The following is a 15,150-nucleotide window of genomic DNA, read 5'->3' as shown; positions in this document are numbered from 1 at the left end:
CGGGGGCTGGGCGGCTCATTAGCAGGGCCGAGACAGAGCTCCTTAGCAGGCAGTCAGCAGACCCTCATTAGCAAGCCCTCCACCACGACCCTTTGCCCAGGGCCCTCTCACCTGCTGCTGGCTCCAGGCACTGAGGCGTCTGAGAGCAAAGAGGCTAGAGTCCAGGGCCGGAGGGCAGGAGCCGTAGGGGCAGGGCCAATCAGGACAAAGCTGGCTGCACCCTGATTGGCCCTATTCCAACTTGGACAGCCGGACACATCCCACCCCCTAGGATGTTTCAGAAATATATAGAGGAACAACAATGGATAAGGATATATAATAATATAATAATAAATAAAAATAAATAAATAAATAAAAATATTTCAAATACATTTCCAAGAATCAGTTTAAAGTACTAAACACATTTCCTAAACAAATTTGATATACACACTATTTATTATTTATTTAGATTTCTATACTGCCCTCCCCTACGGCTCTGTTCTAGAGAGAATAGGCATACATTTAGACAGCAGCCTAAGACAAATAACTTTTTCTCTCACCTCCAAGTGGGCTCTGGACACCTGGAAGCAGAGAGGAAACTGTTTTCCAATGGACTATGGGGAAAGTAAGAAGCTCTTACTCCTTCTGATCATTTCCAAAGTACAGCATGAAGTGAGGGAACTCCCCACACCAAGTCCTCTGAGAAGTTAATTCACTCACCTCATGCCATGCTTTGGCAGTCCTCAGAAGATGTAGTAGATATATTTGCTGTTTCTGAGAAGATTTCTTAGTCTGGCACAAAATCCTACACCAATGTCTCTCAGAGTTCTTTCATGTGCCAGAAAAATGTGAGGACCAATGCTTTCCAGAGTCTTTTGTAAGTCAGATGTTTTGGAGAGGGGTTAAAGTACAAACACAAAAACATGGCTAGCGACTGAAGCCAATCAACATTCATGAATCCCTCAGATGCAGATAACACCTCCTAGTTATTTAGGCCTTCCTATTCAAAGCCACTGGGGAAGATAGTAGGATCATGAAGCAAAGTAAAAGAGAATCCTAAAGCCTAGTCTTGCCTCCAAAACTGTGCCATGGCAACTGACTTCATTCAGCATGCTCCTTATCATAATAAAGTAGGGTTTTTCCCCATTTCACCTCTATTAAATTTCTTACTTTATAGTCCCACTTTTATCCTGAGACTCAAGGCAGATTATTACAGGATATAAAACAGTACAGTCCAATAGTGTAAGATAACCAATGAACAATGCAATAGGATTAAGTTTATAGAATTAGTGAACAAAAACTAAGGCAAGGTATCCTATAAACAGAGAAAGTGAATTATAAGGTAAAGGCAATGCAGTAAAAATTCCTATAATAGTCATTGCACTTAATGACAATCCTGTTCTATGACAAAGGAGGTGTCTATTTTTTTTCTAATCTCTATTTTAAAATTTCTAATTGAACATTACTGTTTTGCACATTCTGCAGAATGACAGTCATCCTCCCAAGCTGGCCATTCCACTAGGCAGGAGCCACCACTGACAATGATCATGAACAGACAGACAGCTGCTGATCTTATCCATTTCCAGTGTTGCACTTTTAGAAGGCGACCTTTAGAAGGTGATGATCTATGGCCTCTTCACATTCTCCAACTATCTTTCTCTGCTAACCACAGTTTTAAGGAACTAGAGCAGTAGTTCTCAACCTTCCTAATGCCACAACCCTTTAATGTTCCTCATGTTGTGGTGACCGCCAACCATAAAATTATGGAAATGTACTTTCACAGAAATTAAACTGACCAATGGCATGAAGATCCATTGTTCATGATTGTATATAAATTGTTTTTTCCCCGGGTTTCTCAGTTCAGTTCTGTCTTTTGTCCTACCATGCCAATCTTGCTGTTTTCCATTGCTCCAATCAGACGAACACTCTATCTCGATCTACCCTGCAAGGCTGTTGAGTAGATGGTGCACCCCCCCCCCCCGGCCAAGCTGCTTGCTTTGTCGCAACCCTTATGAAAGGGTTGTTCAACTCTCAAAGGGGTCCCGACCCCCAGGTTGAGAACCACTGAACTAGAGCATCTACACACATACAAGTAAGCCTAGAATTGAAACTAGTGCTAACAACTGAACTTTCTTAGGATGCTTTCAAAAAAGTGCCACTACAGTAGATACAGACATCAGAGAAAAATCTATGTTCAAAGAAGTATGAAAATAATATCTTTGTAATTTTATGCAGCTATTTCAAATACTGGCTTGTACATGAATCCAAAACAGGTTCCAAGAAAATATTTCTAAATGAAATATGCATATTTAGAAAACGCGCATAGTCATTTTTAATTCTGTCTCTGGACCTTGAGGGTATAGAAAGACAGATTGGGACTGAGGAACCTAAACAGTGTTTTAGTTAAGCTCACTAACTGAAAGGAATCAGATGTTCATGTAAGGGGGTGATGATGAGACCTCTGCTTAATCAACCATTTATGAACACTGACAATATAGCTAATTTTAAACCAGTATTTAACTGTCCCTTTCTTGGGACAGAAGTTAAACGTGGTAGCATAGCAATTCCAGAATATTCTGGATGAGAAATTCCTTCTCCACCCATTTCAGTCTGTCTTCAGAATTATAAACTGGATGAAGACAACATTAATAACCCTGATGGATAGATAAACATGATGGTTAACAAGAAGAATGATGATGTTAGTTCAATACTTCTCAGTGCATTATGACAATATGACCCATTAATTATTCTTACAGTGGTTGGGATCGCTCTTGAGACGTAAGTAGGGAAAGTTCTCAGATGTTTACAGCCATACTTGTGTAATTGCAGTTTCACAGTATGCCCAGATCATGGGTCTACATGTAACAATTATTAGGATTTCAAACCAAAATTTATTCTATTATACATACACACACACACAAAGCCACTAAGCAAGACCATCTGTAGCTACAGAGCGCAATCAGTACATTCATAATAATATACACAGCTGGATGTTAAGAATCCCATAGTATCCTATTCACTGTCTTGAAACAATAAACAAAAGGATTAACTTTAAGGTTTGAACTGAATCCAGACAATAAATAATTTTAAAAGTTGACACATCAGGAAGCTAAAATTTGCTGCAGTTTAATTTGGTTTTATTTACATTAAACTGTAGCATATTTTATACTTTTAAATTGTGGCTCTTAATTGTTAATATTTATTTTTTATACCTTTATCCAGCTAGTTTGCCTATTATAATCAGCTAGTTTACCTATTATAATCAACCAAGTAAAGGTCAAACCTTATTTAGTGTTTCCTCAGAAACTGCATGGGCATTGACATACTGTCTGGACACAGTACCTTATGCATACTCTACCACTACGTGGGACTAAAAAACTGATATTGAAAGTCCTCCTAGCTGTACCTGATTACTGTTCACCTTAGCTTAAAAGAGTTTTTGAAAAACAAAAATACTGTTCACAATCTGGTGATTATCCTACTATAGAGTACCTGCTTGTATTTTAGAACTTGTGCTGAAAAGTTTCCCTGCAGCCTTTGAACCCACTTTCTCTAAATCTTCTATTATTGCCCCAATCCTGTATTTTCTTCCTACACAGACTTCCTGTGTGCATTATCTACTCTATGCTGCTTCAAAGTATATTCTGTCCCAACCTGATCAAACGTTTTTGACCTGGGCATGCTCCTTGAATCAAATCATGCAATCCCTTTTGGGTAATCCACTAACAATGCAGTGTTACTGGTACTGTCCTGCAAAGTAGAACCACTATCTCTGCTTAAATGCCCATTCATAGCTTGGAGCCAAACCTTCTCTATTAGGTAACATTATGTTTTCTCTACCAAAACTTTTTGCTCTTTTTTGTTAAGAGCTCAGCTCTTGAACACACCACAACACACAGTATTTGAAGCACTTTCTAGATGAGTCACAATAAGATGCACCCAGGAAGTAAACTACAACAAGCAACATTGTTGTTTGGTTCAAAGAAACTGTAGATGACAAACCAAAGGAGGGTAAAAGAGTAGGCACAGAGAGGACAGATGAGCTATCTAAAGCCTATCAGAGACAAAGAACTACTTCAGTACTGTAGTCCACTAGGGTTACACAAAATAGTTTAGCAGATGATCATGTCAACATTTATAACAATGTGATTAATTAAACAGTTTAACAAAACAGTTTAACAAAAACAGTTTAACACACTATACATAAGTAGTAAGGTTCTTATTGAGGGGATGGATGGATGACTGTTCTTCAGCATAGACATTCAATTATCATAGCATGCTGCGCACATACACACAAAAACCAGTAAACTTGGTCAGGTTTTATTAAAAAATGAGCTTTTGAATTCTTTCATACTATGGAAGTTTTTGTTAAGAGTGTTAGTAGGAAAGACTAGCAATGCCACACACTTCTAAATTTACTAGCCTCAACACACTCAGAAGGGGATAAGTCTGTTTTGGATGACAGTGTAGTGTATGAAAGGATATTACAAAGACTGTCATTAAAAACAAAGGCTAATTACTTTTCAAAGCAAGAAAGCAAAAACTACACAGTTCTTTATTCATTAAATGCTTGAAATTTCACCTCAAGCCACTTTATAGTGACACTGTTTCCTTGGAATCTTGTTACATTATGAAAAATTGAGACAAAGTCTTCTGTAAATTTAAACAGTGTTTGCATACACCTGTAAGAGCAAAGTTCAGCATGCCTTCTCATTTTTTTCAGTTACGTTACAATGAAAGATGGACTATCTTGATATTTTAAACTTCTAAACTTAAACTCAATTTTGTTCCTATTCTTTTATATAACATAATTAAGAAAATTATTAAACAGATTCATAGAATTTGTTTCACTTCTTACAAACCAAAAAAACCCATGATGATTGCAAGTAGTGTAATAGTACTAGTTAGCGGGGTGTGTAAGAATATCTTCTACAAACCATGGAACAACTATTACTTAAGTATAAGTATCAGATCCCCACTTTTCATTTCATTGACAGTTATGAGTAGTAACACTGCACCCTAAAATCCCTGTAAATAAAACTACTAACAGATAAGTTGAAAAGACACAGTGCATAGATTCTGAACAGGTGAGATTTTTTAATCACTACATTATTATAGACATCACAATGTATTTCCAAATGACAGATGAAGATACTATGCTTGGATTCTATATTTTAGCAAAATAAATGTAGATAACCTTTACAGGAATGTTCCACATTATACAGTTCCCAAGATTACTTCTCAGCAAGAACTGCTAAGAATACCCACATTCTATTACAATAACCTCACTCCATGTATTACTTACCCTTTTATTTAAACAACACCCTGAAGCTCTCCTAAATTGAACATGATCCTCCATTTCCCGAAACTCGCACACAACCATATATACACACTTTGCTATTACAACTCTTCAGTCATTGGCTCCCTGAGAAGGAACTGTCATGGTGTTGAAGTCGATCTTCTTTCTCGATTCCGGCAACCCACAACCATGGAGTAGGAAGTGAAAGAAGGGTGCTTTCCTCCAGAATGAGGCAGGGTCCCACAGGAAGAAGGCAGGAGGGTCGACACAAGAACTCAGAGAAGTTATAAGCTCCTCCGTAACTGTCCGCCGAGTATCTGTAGCCCGGTATCATCCGCCCACCACACTCCAGCAGTTGCTGCCAACATACCGCATGGAGAAGGCAAGGCCCACAGCTGTCTGGAGGCGGGCCGGAGCCCAAGACAGGATCAGACACACCAACACTTCCTTCCGCTCCCCCACCAACTAGCACGGCTAACAACCTGACATGCCGAACTGTTCCGCCACTTCCCATGCGCCTCCGTGGGACAGGACGCATACGAGAGGCCGGTGCTTCATGGGAGGCCTACGTCTTTTCCCCAGGAAGGACTGCAGCAAAGGGACAGGCCCAGACCGGGAGAGGGAAGCAGACACTCTGCAAGACAGTCGCGCCTAAAAGGGGAAACGTGAGGCCACCGAGACTCGGTTTACCTGAGGTCGCGGACGGAGAGTCTCTCGAATCCAAAACCAATTCTTAGCCCCAACAACACAAGATGGCTGCTGCGTCGACACGCAAGGTCAGGTGACCCGCTCTGACCGTGGCTCCTCCCCTTCTCCCCGCAGGCTGGGGACAGAAACGTCCGCCTGGGCGACAGCGGGCTTCGGAACTTGGCCGGTAACGCCGACTGGAGGGCCGGCCATTCTTGCCTCCCCCCCCCCCCCCGCCGAAAGAGCAGCAGCGCTGGGCAGCAGCCTTGCCACGCCGCGTTAACTAACCAGGAAGGATTACGCCGGACAGACGCGGCCCTTACTCTGGCGATGGTGCCTTCTGTGGTAACTAATGCCCAACGCAGAGAGATATTTCAAGGCTGTGCTCCCGTCATTTGCGGCTCTGCTTGGAATCCCCACAAATAAAAAAATGCTGAAATTATTTCACCGTATAAGATAGTTAGTGCCTTTATCATTAATAAATATCTACCATTTTTGCAACTCGTCTTAGTCTCAGCCATTCAGCATCCTCTAGAGATTAACCCTTCCCCTACAGTTAAGTAGTACCCAGCTTGCTGCTGGGGGGTAAACGGTAATGACTGGGGAAGGCACTGGCAAACCACCCCGTATTGAGTCTGCCATGAAAACGCTAGAGGGCGTCACCCCAAGGGTCAGACATGACTCGGTGCTTGCACAGGGGATACCTTTACCTTTACCTTACAGTTAAGTAGTTTGCAGGGGACATGGTAGAAGTTGTTTTTTTTTATATATCCCGCTTTTCACTACCAGATGGAGTCTCAAACTCCTTATGTTCTCCTTTCCTTCCTCTTCCAACAATATACACCCTGTTAGATAGGTGGAGAGTTCTGACAGAACTGCTGTGTGCAAGCAGTTCTAAGGACTTGCTTTAGGATGCTTTGGGCTGATCCTGCGTTGAGCAGGGGATTGGACTAGATGGCCTGTATGGCCCCTTCCAACTCTATGATTCTATGACTTCATGTGGAGGAGCAGGGAATCAAGCCTGGCTCACCGGATTAGAACCTGCTGCTCTTAACTAGTCCCTGGTATGTGTATTGATGGCAATCAGTTGGCAACATCACAACTATGAAGTCGTAGGTACAGCCCAGATAGGGTCTGACCAGAAGATCCGTTGTATAATAGAGAAATCAGTTTGAATGTACTGTCAAAACTTATTATTGCTAATGAAAATTATCATAGAATCATAGAGTTGGAAGGGGCCATACAGGCCATCTAGTCCAACCCCCTGCTCAACGCAGGATTAGCCCTAAGCATCCTAAAGCATCCAAGAAAAGTGTGTATCCAACCTTTGCTTGAAGACTGCCAGTGAGGGGGAGCTCACCACCTCCTTAGGCAGCCTATTCCTCTGCTGAACTACTCTGTCTGTGATATCGACTCCCACCTGTGTACATAAGGCGACTACTTGGTCTACAATAGCTATTGTATATGAAACCATATTTATTTTAAATTACTCATTTGCCTTCTTGCATTGCTCTGCTAAGTTATTTCCTAAGCTGGGTACAGGGAAGGTAGGAAGAAAATTAGGATTGATGTCCTTTGCCTTGATGGAAGGATTGGTGGTTCAGGGGACCAGTCTGAATTATTCTTCTAAATTATTATATGTACCGGAAGGCGGCATGCAGGATGAGGAAGGGGGAAAGGGAGGAAAGTTAGTGCCCAAATCTGGATTGAACCAGGGACATTTTGATCTTCAGCCTAATACTCTCCAAACTGAACCATTGACTGCATTGAAAATCAATGCAGAAAACTGATAATCAGATAGCCTTCACACTTTTTGCTTTTGAAAAGCTGGTGTTTTAAACTGACTGTACCTTGAACAGCTTCTCAGTTTCTGAGTTTCAGCCTGAAAGGGGTTACCCCAGGAAGACAGACACAGTGAGCTGAAGTAGGCACGCTGCCTTGAAAGTCTATTTGCTCCTCTTGCAGTAAGTCATGGAATTACAGAATCATAGAGTTGGAAAGGGCCACACAGGACATCTAGTCCAACCCCCTGCTCAACACAGGATCAGCCCAAAGCATCCTAAAGCAGGGGTAGACAACCTGTGGTCCTCCAAATGTCCATGGACTACAATTCCCATGAGTCCCTGCCAGCATTTGCTGGCAAGGGCTCATGGGAATTGTAGTCCATGAACATCTGGAGGACCACAGGTTGACTACCCCTGTCCTAAAGCATCCAAGAAAAGTGTGTATCCAACCTTTGATTGAAGATTGCCAGTGAGGGGGAGCTCACCACCTCCTTAGGCAGCCTATTCCACTGCTGAACTACTCTGACTGTGAATTTTTTTTCCTGATATCTAGCCTATATCGTTGTACTTGTAGTTTAAACCCATTACTGCGTGTCCTTTCCTCTGCAGCCACCGGAAACAGCATCTTGCCCTCCTCTAAGTGACAACCTTTCAGATATTTAAATAGGGCTATCATGTCCCCTCTCAACCTCCTTTTCTCCAGGCTGAACATTCCCAAGTCCCTCAACCTATCTTCATAGGGCTTGGTCCCTTGGCCCCAGATCATCCTCGTTGCTCTGTTCTGTATCCTTTCAATTTTATCCACGTCCTTCTTGAAGTGAGGCCTCCAGAACTGCACACAGTACTCCAGGTATGGTCTGACCAGTGCCGTATACAATGGGACTATGGCATCTTGTGATTTTGATGTGATGCCCCTGTTGATACAGCCCAAAATGACATTCGCCTTTTTTACCACTGCATCACACTGCCTGCTCATATTTAGCTTACAATCCACAAGTACCCCAAGGTCTCGTTCACATACAGTGTTACCTAGAAGCGTATCCCTCATCCAGTAGGCATGTTTTTCATTTTTCTGACCCAGATGCAGAACTTTACACTTATCTTTATTAAATTGCATCTTGTTCTAATTTACCCATTTTTCCATTGTGTTCAGATCTCGTTGAACTCTGTCTCTATCTTCTGGAGTATTTGCCAGTCCTCCTAATTTAGTGTCATCTGCAAACTTGATGAGTAGTCCCTCCACCCCCTCATCTAGATCATTAATAAATATGTTAAAAAGTACCGGACCGAGCCCTGAGGTACCCTGCTATTCGCCTCCCTCCAGTCTGATGAAATACCATTGTCAACAACTCTTTGAGTGCGGTTCTCTAACCAATTCCTTATCCACCTATCTGAAAATCCAGATTGCAGTCCTTCAATTTATCCATCAGAACATCATGGGGAACCTTATCAAAAGCTTTAGTAAAATACAAGTAAACGACATCAACCGAATTTCCCCAATCCAGCAAACCTGTTACTTGGTCAAAAAAGGAAACCAGGTTGGTCTGACAGGATCTGTTGGAGACAAATCCATGCTGACTTCCTTGGATCACCAAATTGTCCTGCAGATGTTTGCAGACCGCTCCCTTTAATATCTGCTCCATTATCTTGCCTACAACAGAGGTCAGACTCACTGGTCTCCCGAGTCATCCTTCCTCCCTTTTTTGAAGATCGGAATAACGTTTGTTCTCTTCCAGTCCTCCAGGACATCTCCAGTCCTTAAAGAGATCCCAAAGATGATGGACAAGGGTTCTGCAAGTTCTCTGGAAAGTTCTTTGAGCACTCTCGGGTACATTTCATCCAGCCCAGGGGATTTGAACTCATCCAGTGCAGCTAAACGCCTCTCAACAATCTCTCTGTCCATGTCAACCTGCCACCCAGACGTTATCCCTTGGCTACTGCCAACTCTAGATGTGCCTAAACCCTTTGACCTGTGGGGAAAAAAACAGATGTAAAATAGGCGCTGAGCCTTTCTGCTTTTCCTCCGTTAGAGTTTGTCCATCTGCACCCAACAGTGGGCTTATTGCCTCCTTTACTTTACGTTTGCTCCTCACATAACTGAAATATCTTTTCTTGTTACAATGGGCTTCCCTGGCCAATCTTAGCTCACTCTCAGCTTTGGCCTTTCTGATGATTGATCTACAGTGCCTAGTAACCTGTAGGTACTCTTCTTTAGAGCTCTGTACTTCCCTCCATTTCCTGAACATCTCCCTTTTCTTTCTTAGTTCCTCTGTTCATCCAAATAGGCTTCTTAGACCTCCTGCAGTGTTTTCGTCTTTCTGGGATTCTCAATAGTATTCTCAAAATATAGATTCTCAAAGTATTCTCAATAGAGGGCATACATCCCTTTAAACTTTACACAGCACACCCACATACCATATAAATATTTCCCTCATTTTTTTTAAACCAAGGATTTTTTTTTAAATCAAGAATTGTGAGGCACCAATGCATCCTTAGACTTGGAATAAGTCTTTTTTTTAAAAAAAAACCATGAAATTAGCAAGATGGCGAAAGTAAGCAATGATGGGGGGGGGGGATTTTTTTGCCAGCTTGCTGTAGTGGTTAGGAGTGCCGATTTCTAGTCTGGTGAGCCAGGTTTCATTCCCTTTTCAACATGCAGCCATCCAGGTAGCCTTGGGCTCACCACAGCACTAATAAAGGTGTCCTGACCGAGCAGTAATTCCAGCCTCATCTACCTCACAGGGTTTCTGCTGTGGTGAGAGAAAAGGGAAGGCGATTGTAAGCCACTTTGAGACTTTTTTCTGGTAGAGAAAAGAGGCATATATAAAGCAACTCTTCTTCTTTTTCCAAGATGGCTACCCGACAGTAAATGCAGCTGGAAGAATCTTTTCTTACAGTTTCGAAAAACATGCCCTGGACGAAACTGACAAACTAAGAGAGATCAACCACACTGCTGCTGCAAAAAACAAAACAAAACCCTCAGCACTGGCAACCTATCTGCTTTTTTCTCAGTAGTATGCAGGACACATGCTCTGCAAAGTCAGATTTTTTTAAAGGTGTAGATTGCAAACACAGGATTTGAATTGGAAGCACCCCAATTTAATTTAATGATAATCAAAAGTAATCTGCAGGCATGCAGAAAGGGCCAATATAAGAAGATTGCTAGATTTTTTTTTATCAGTTCCACTTGTGCCACTAGAGGGCAAACAATGACAGGGGAAGCCTGAAAGTAGGAGAGGAAGACTCTTTTCCATTGCCTGGCAAAGGTCAGTTCAACAGAAGCAGGGATGAAAATAAGGGAGTAGACTCTTGGGTGGGTTGCACCAACACTGCCCGCAGAGGTGACAGTTCCCCTTCTTGCAATTTAAAAATGAGTTTGTAAGCAGTGTAATATGCCACAGACAAGGGAGTGCATTATGGAAGAAACTTCCCCTTCCATGTGTGTGTTTAGGTTACCCTGATTATTTCTTCCTATAGCTGCTGATGAGAATAGATGTCAAAGGAGAATAAGTCATTTAAAATAAATATGGTTTCATAGACATTCTCATTTAAATAAAATTTCAGATGAGGAGACACTGCCTGCTTGAAAAAAAGGATCAATATATACTATTTGATGGTTTACATCTATGCTGAATATCTTGTTACTTTATTTGGAATATCTTCCTCTGTCAAATTGGCTAGAAACTCTGTTTTGATTTTTATCACACTGAGAACTGATTGATCTTTATTTTAATAAGCAGGTCCAGTGCTGTTATTTTGTGTTAAAATTACTTAATGATTTTATTATATAAGGCCTTCTAAGGAGCCCCTGAAAAATGGCCTATGAATTTATCAATCAATACAAGGCAGGATTCTTATTGAACATGTTTTGTGGGGGGTTATTAGTTTGCCCTGTCCTTAAAAGTATAAGGGAAAGCTTCAGCCAAATGCACCATTAAGCAAATGGTCAGTGACTAAAGCCCTAACGAAAGAATCTATACCTTCATAATTGTAACTGTAAACCACAAATTACAAGGCTTAACCTGAATGTTAGTCATTAAATATGACATAAAGATAGTCAGTTTCTGATTTAAAGCAAGATCAACAGCCTCCAGTTTTAATCTGGAATACATGGATGGGTGGGGACAGGAAAACATTTCAAAAATGCTTATCCCCGGTTTGTCCATCATGCATTATCTTTCTCATTTATCAGTATGATTTTTAAATTACTTACTCTTTACACACTAAAACACTGCCAGCTGACATTACAGTAGTTTTATTTGACGTGTGTGTAAATGCTGTCCTATAATTAACAGCCTTACTCTGGTCATGAAATCTGAGGGTTGTGGCTTTCTTTATAGAAATCTCCGACCCATCCCTTGAGTCATAGGGGTGGAGGCTAAGGCTAAAAAACCACCTCTAACACTGATGCTGTGCAATGCCAGGTCGATCAACAACAAAGCCTCCACACTGCAAGCTTACTTTGCAAAACAGAGGGTAGACCTGGTGTGCATTATGGAAACCTGAGCCAGGGAGGGTGAAACAATTGCCTTAAAAGAACTCCATCAGTCGTGGAATGCAGGGGAGGAGGGGGAGGGGTGGCAATTCCAATCCAGGAGGATTACTCTTTCAGAGCCCTCCATGCGTCATTGATTCCAGGCATTGCATTTGTTGGCCTTGGGGAGGATGCAGCTGAGAGCTTGGCCATCTGGTTGGTGTACTACACATCCAACGCATCCAGCCCTGCTGAAGCCAGCGGTGGCCTAGACGTTGCAGTTCCCCAAACTACTGATCCTGGTAGACGTCAATGTTCATGCTGAGCTGTTGTCCTCTGAAAACTGGATAGAACTGGTGTGAGCCATGGTGACACCAGAGCCCTGACAATTTGATACTGGCCGCTCCCATCAGATAGGCCACACCCTGGACCTTATCTTCAGCACAGGGCTGGAAGTAGAGTCGATAGCAGCAAAGGGAGAACTACTTCCAGGTATGGAGGGTGTTGAAGAGGCAGCTTGGTGTAGTGGTTAGGAGTGAGCCATGATAAATTCCTCGCTCCTCCACATGCAGCCAGCTGGGTGACTTTGGGCTTGCTACAGCACTGAGAAAGTTATTCTGACTGAGCAGATAAGGGTTCTCTCAGCCTCACCTCCCTCACAGGGTGTCTGTTGTGGGGAGAGGAAAGGGAAGGTGACTGTAAACTGCTTTGAGACTCCTTCGGGTATAGAAAAGCAACATATAAGAACCAACTCTTCTTCTCTTCCACCAAGGTTTTGGTTGAGGCCAGTGAACCAATAGCATCAACTGTGGCCCTCTAGAACCCTCCTCTACCAGGTATGCCACCTGATGTAGCACGAGGCAATGTCAAGGCCAGCCACCTCATTAAATGGCAGATTTGTGAGATTGTATAGTTAACAGTTTGGATGATTACAATGTTTACAAGTTGCAAGTTTTACAAATTTACAAGTTAATGAGTTTGATTATTATGTACTGTACCAAAATTGGATGAAGTTGTCAACTGCGAATTTGTGATATAAATCGCCCTGAACTGCAAGGGAGGGTGGTATAGAAATAAGTAAATAAATAAATAATAAAATTAATTTATCATGTCAGTTCTTCCTATTTTTTTTTTTTTTGCATCCTTTGACTTTTCCTAGCATTGGAGTATTGGACAATGAGATTTGCCATTATATGATCTCTCTTGCATACCACAAGTGCAGCTGCTCAATCAAATGTTTTTAGCCTTTCCAGCTTTGTGCCCTTTCTCACTTAACCTGGGATAATATCAGGGAATGGGAGAAAATTTCCAGCTCAAATGACTGACACTGTAGGAAGTGGCCAAGAAATGACTACGGCAGGGGTAGTCAAACTGCGGCCCTCCAGATGTCCATGGACTACAATTCCCAGCGAATGCTGGCAGGGGGCTCCTGGGAATTGTAGTCCATGGACATCTGGAGGGCCGCAGTTTGACTACCCCTGGACTACGGTTTATATTAATAAGAGTAGCTCTGTCAATTCAACACTTTTACTTATAAGTACTGTAGAACTCAAAGTCTACCTCAGGTGTACTGGAATATGTTGCTGTTGCAGCTCCCATAGAATGGATATTAGTCACAACAAAGACACCAGTAACATAATTCTTCCTTCTGTGGTGGAATAGATCACCTCCTTTAAACATGCAGCATGTTTTGTTTTCAGCTTTTGTAGCCTTTTCAGGCATTGCAAACTTCCTGAGTTTTCTCCTCCATTTAAGTATTTGTTCCATTCATATAATTGGATTCCAGTCTATCCTCAGTCTATTCCATGCAAATCGCTTTTTACCTTTCACAGGTGCAACATACTGTCAAATGTATTTTTATGCTATCCATGAGCTCCTGCTCTCTAGGACTCAGTTACCACATGCCTGAGCATAGAAACACTCCACTGAAAGAAGAAAAGAATTAAATAGAAGTCATGAGCTCAGGCAGAATTGGCAGGGAGACTAATAGTGATTTTTGATCAGTGTCAGATTGGACAAATGGATATCTTAATTGGGGAGGGGGGGCAGGAGGAGGCAGAATATTCAGGCCATGGAGTACAGATAGAAAATCAGAACTCCCAGCACTGAAAGCACAATTTACCATTTTGCACAAAGGAATCATGATAAAGTTGTTTACAACTGAATTTCTTACTAAGGATCACTCTTATGCTATTTTTGCTCCATTAGTGATAGCCAGCAGACACTGCCTTGTAGCCCTGGCAGAGGTAGGTGGATTGTTTTGCCGCCATGCTTGCCATTGTAATTTGTAAATTTAACTGGGTTTTTAAAGGGGATTATTGTATTATGGGTTTTTCTAATTCTGTAACTGGTCACGAGCCAGCTTGCTGGGAGTGGCGGGGAATACATTTAAATAATAAGAACAACAACAATAAAAATAATAACAATGCTATTTGGGAGACGATGGGTGCTGTAAAGTAGCTTAAGTAAACACTGAATGTCAATAGGGTAGATGACCACAAGTGGTACCTACTTGACTCCATGCAATCAAAAAGGTTTGATGGTTTCCTTTCAGAAGGCCGTGCTTAGAGCAAAGAATGCTTTTATTATTAAGGCCATTTGAGGAGAATGTGTAATAGGAATAGCCTCAAGTCAGCTGCATAGGTGCTTATGCAGTCCAAGGAGTTTGGCTTCAAAACGGAATCTAGGAGCCTTGGTCTGCCCCTCACACAGAATGCTCTCATGTCCTGAACAAGATCATAAGAATTACAATGAGAGGAAAAGTCAGAAATAATCCTAAACATCTTAAAGCTAAAAAAATGTATTTATTTTATTTGATGTTGTTAGGTGCAAAGTCGTGTCTGACCCATCGCGACCCGATGGACAATGATCCTCCAGGCCTTCCTGTCCTCTGCCATTCCCCAGAGTCCATTTAAGCTCGTACTGAC

General features: G+C 41.8%; 1 protein-coding gene across 3 annotated transcripts in view; it reads right to left on the bottom strand.

Annotated features, from left to right (window-relative positions):
- GIGYF2 (GRB10 interacting GYF protein 2) overlaps positions 1–6,076 on the bottom strand; it is a 74,300-nt gene extending 68,224 nt beyond the window's left edge. The window contains exon 1 of one of the 3 annotated variants that reach the window (XM_077349287.1): positions 5,969–6,076. Coding sequence is in view for 2 of the 3 variants with exons in the window: in XM_077349286.1 (XP_077205401.1) it covers positions 5,285–5,362 (78 nt within the window). In the remaining variant the exon portion in view is untranslated. Of the gene's footprint in view, positions 1–5,284; positions 5,639–5,968 lie in introns of those variants that run through there. The other 2 variants (XM_077349286.1, XM_077349285.1) reach the window with 2 other exon arrangements.
- Between the last annotated feature and the right edge of the window lie 9,074 nt (positions 6,077–15,150).

Source organism: Paroedura picta, chromosome 8 (genome assembly GCF_049243985.1).
Source record: "Paroedura picta isolate Pp20150507F chromosome 8, Ppicta_v3.0, whole genome shotgun sequence".
Taxonomy (NCBI): domain Eukaryota; kingdom Metazoa; phylum Chordata; class Lepidosauria; order Squamata; family Gekkonidae; genus Paroedura; species Paroedura picta.
Note: the sequence above shows the minus strand (reverse complement) of the source record. Positions and strands in the feature narration are given on the sequence as shown.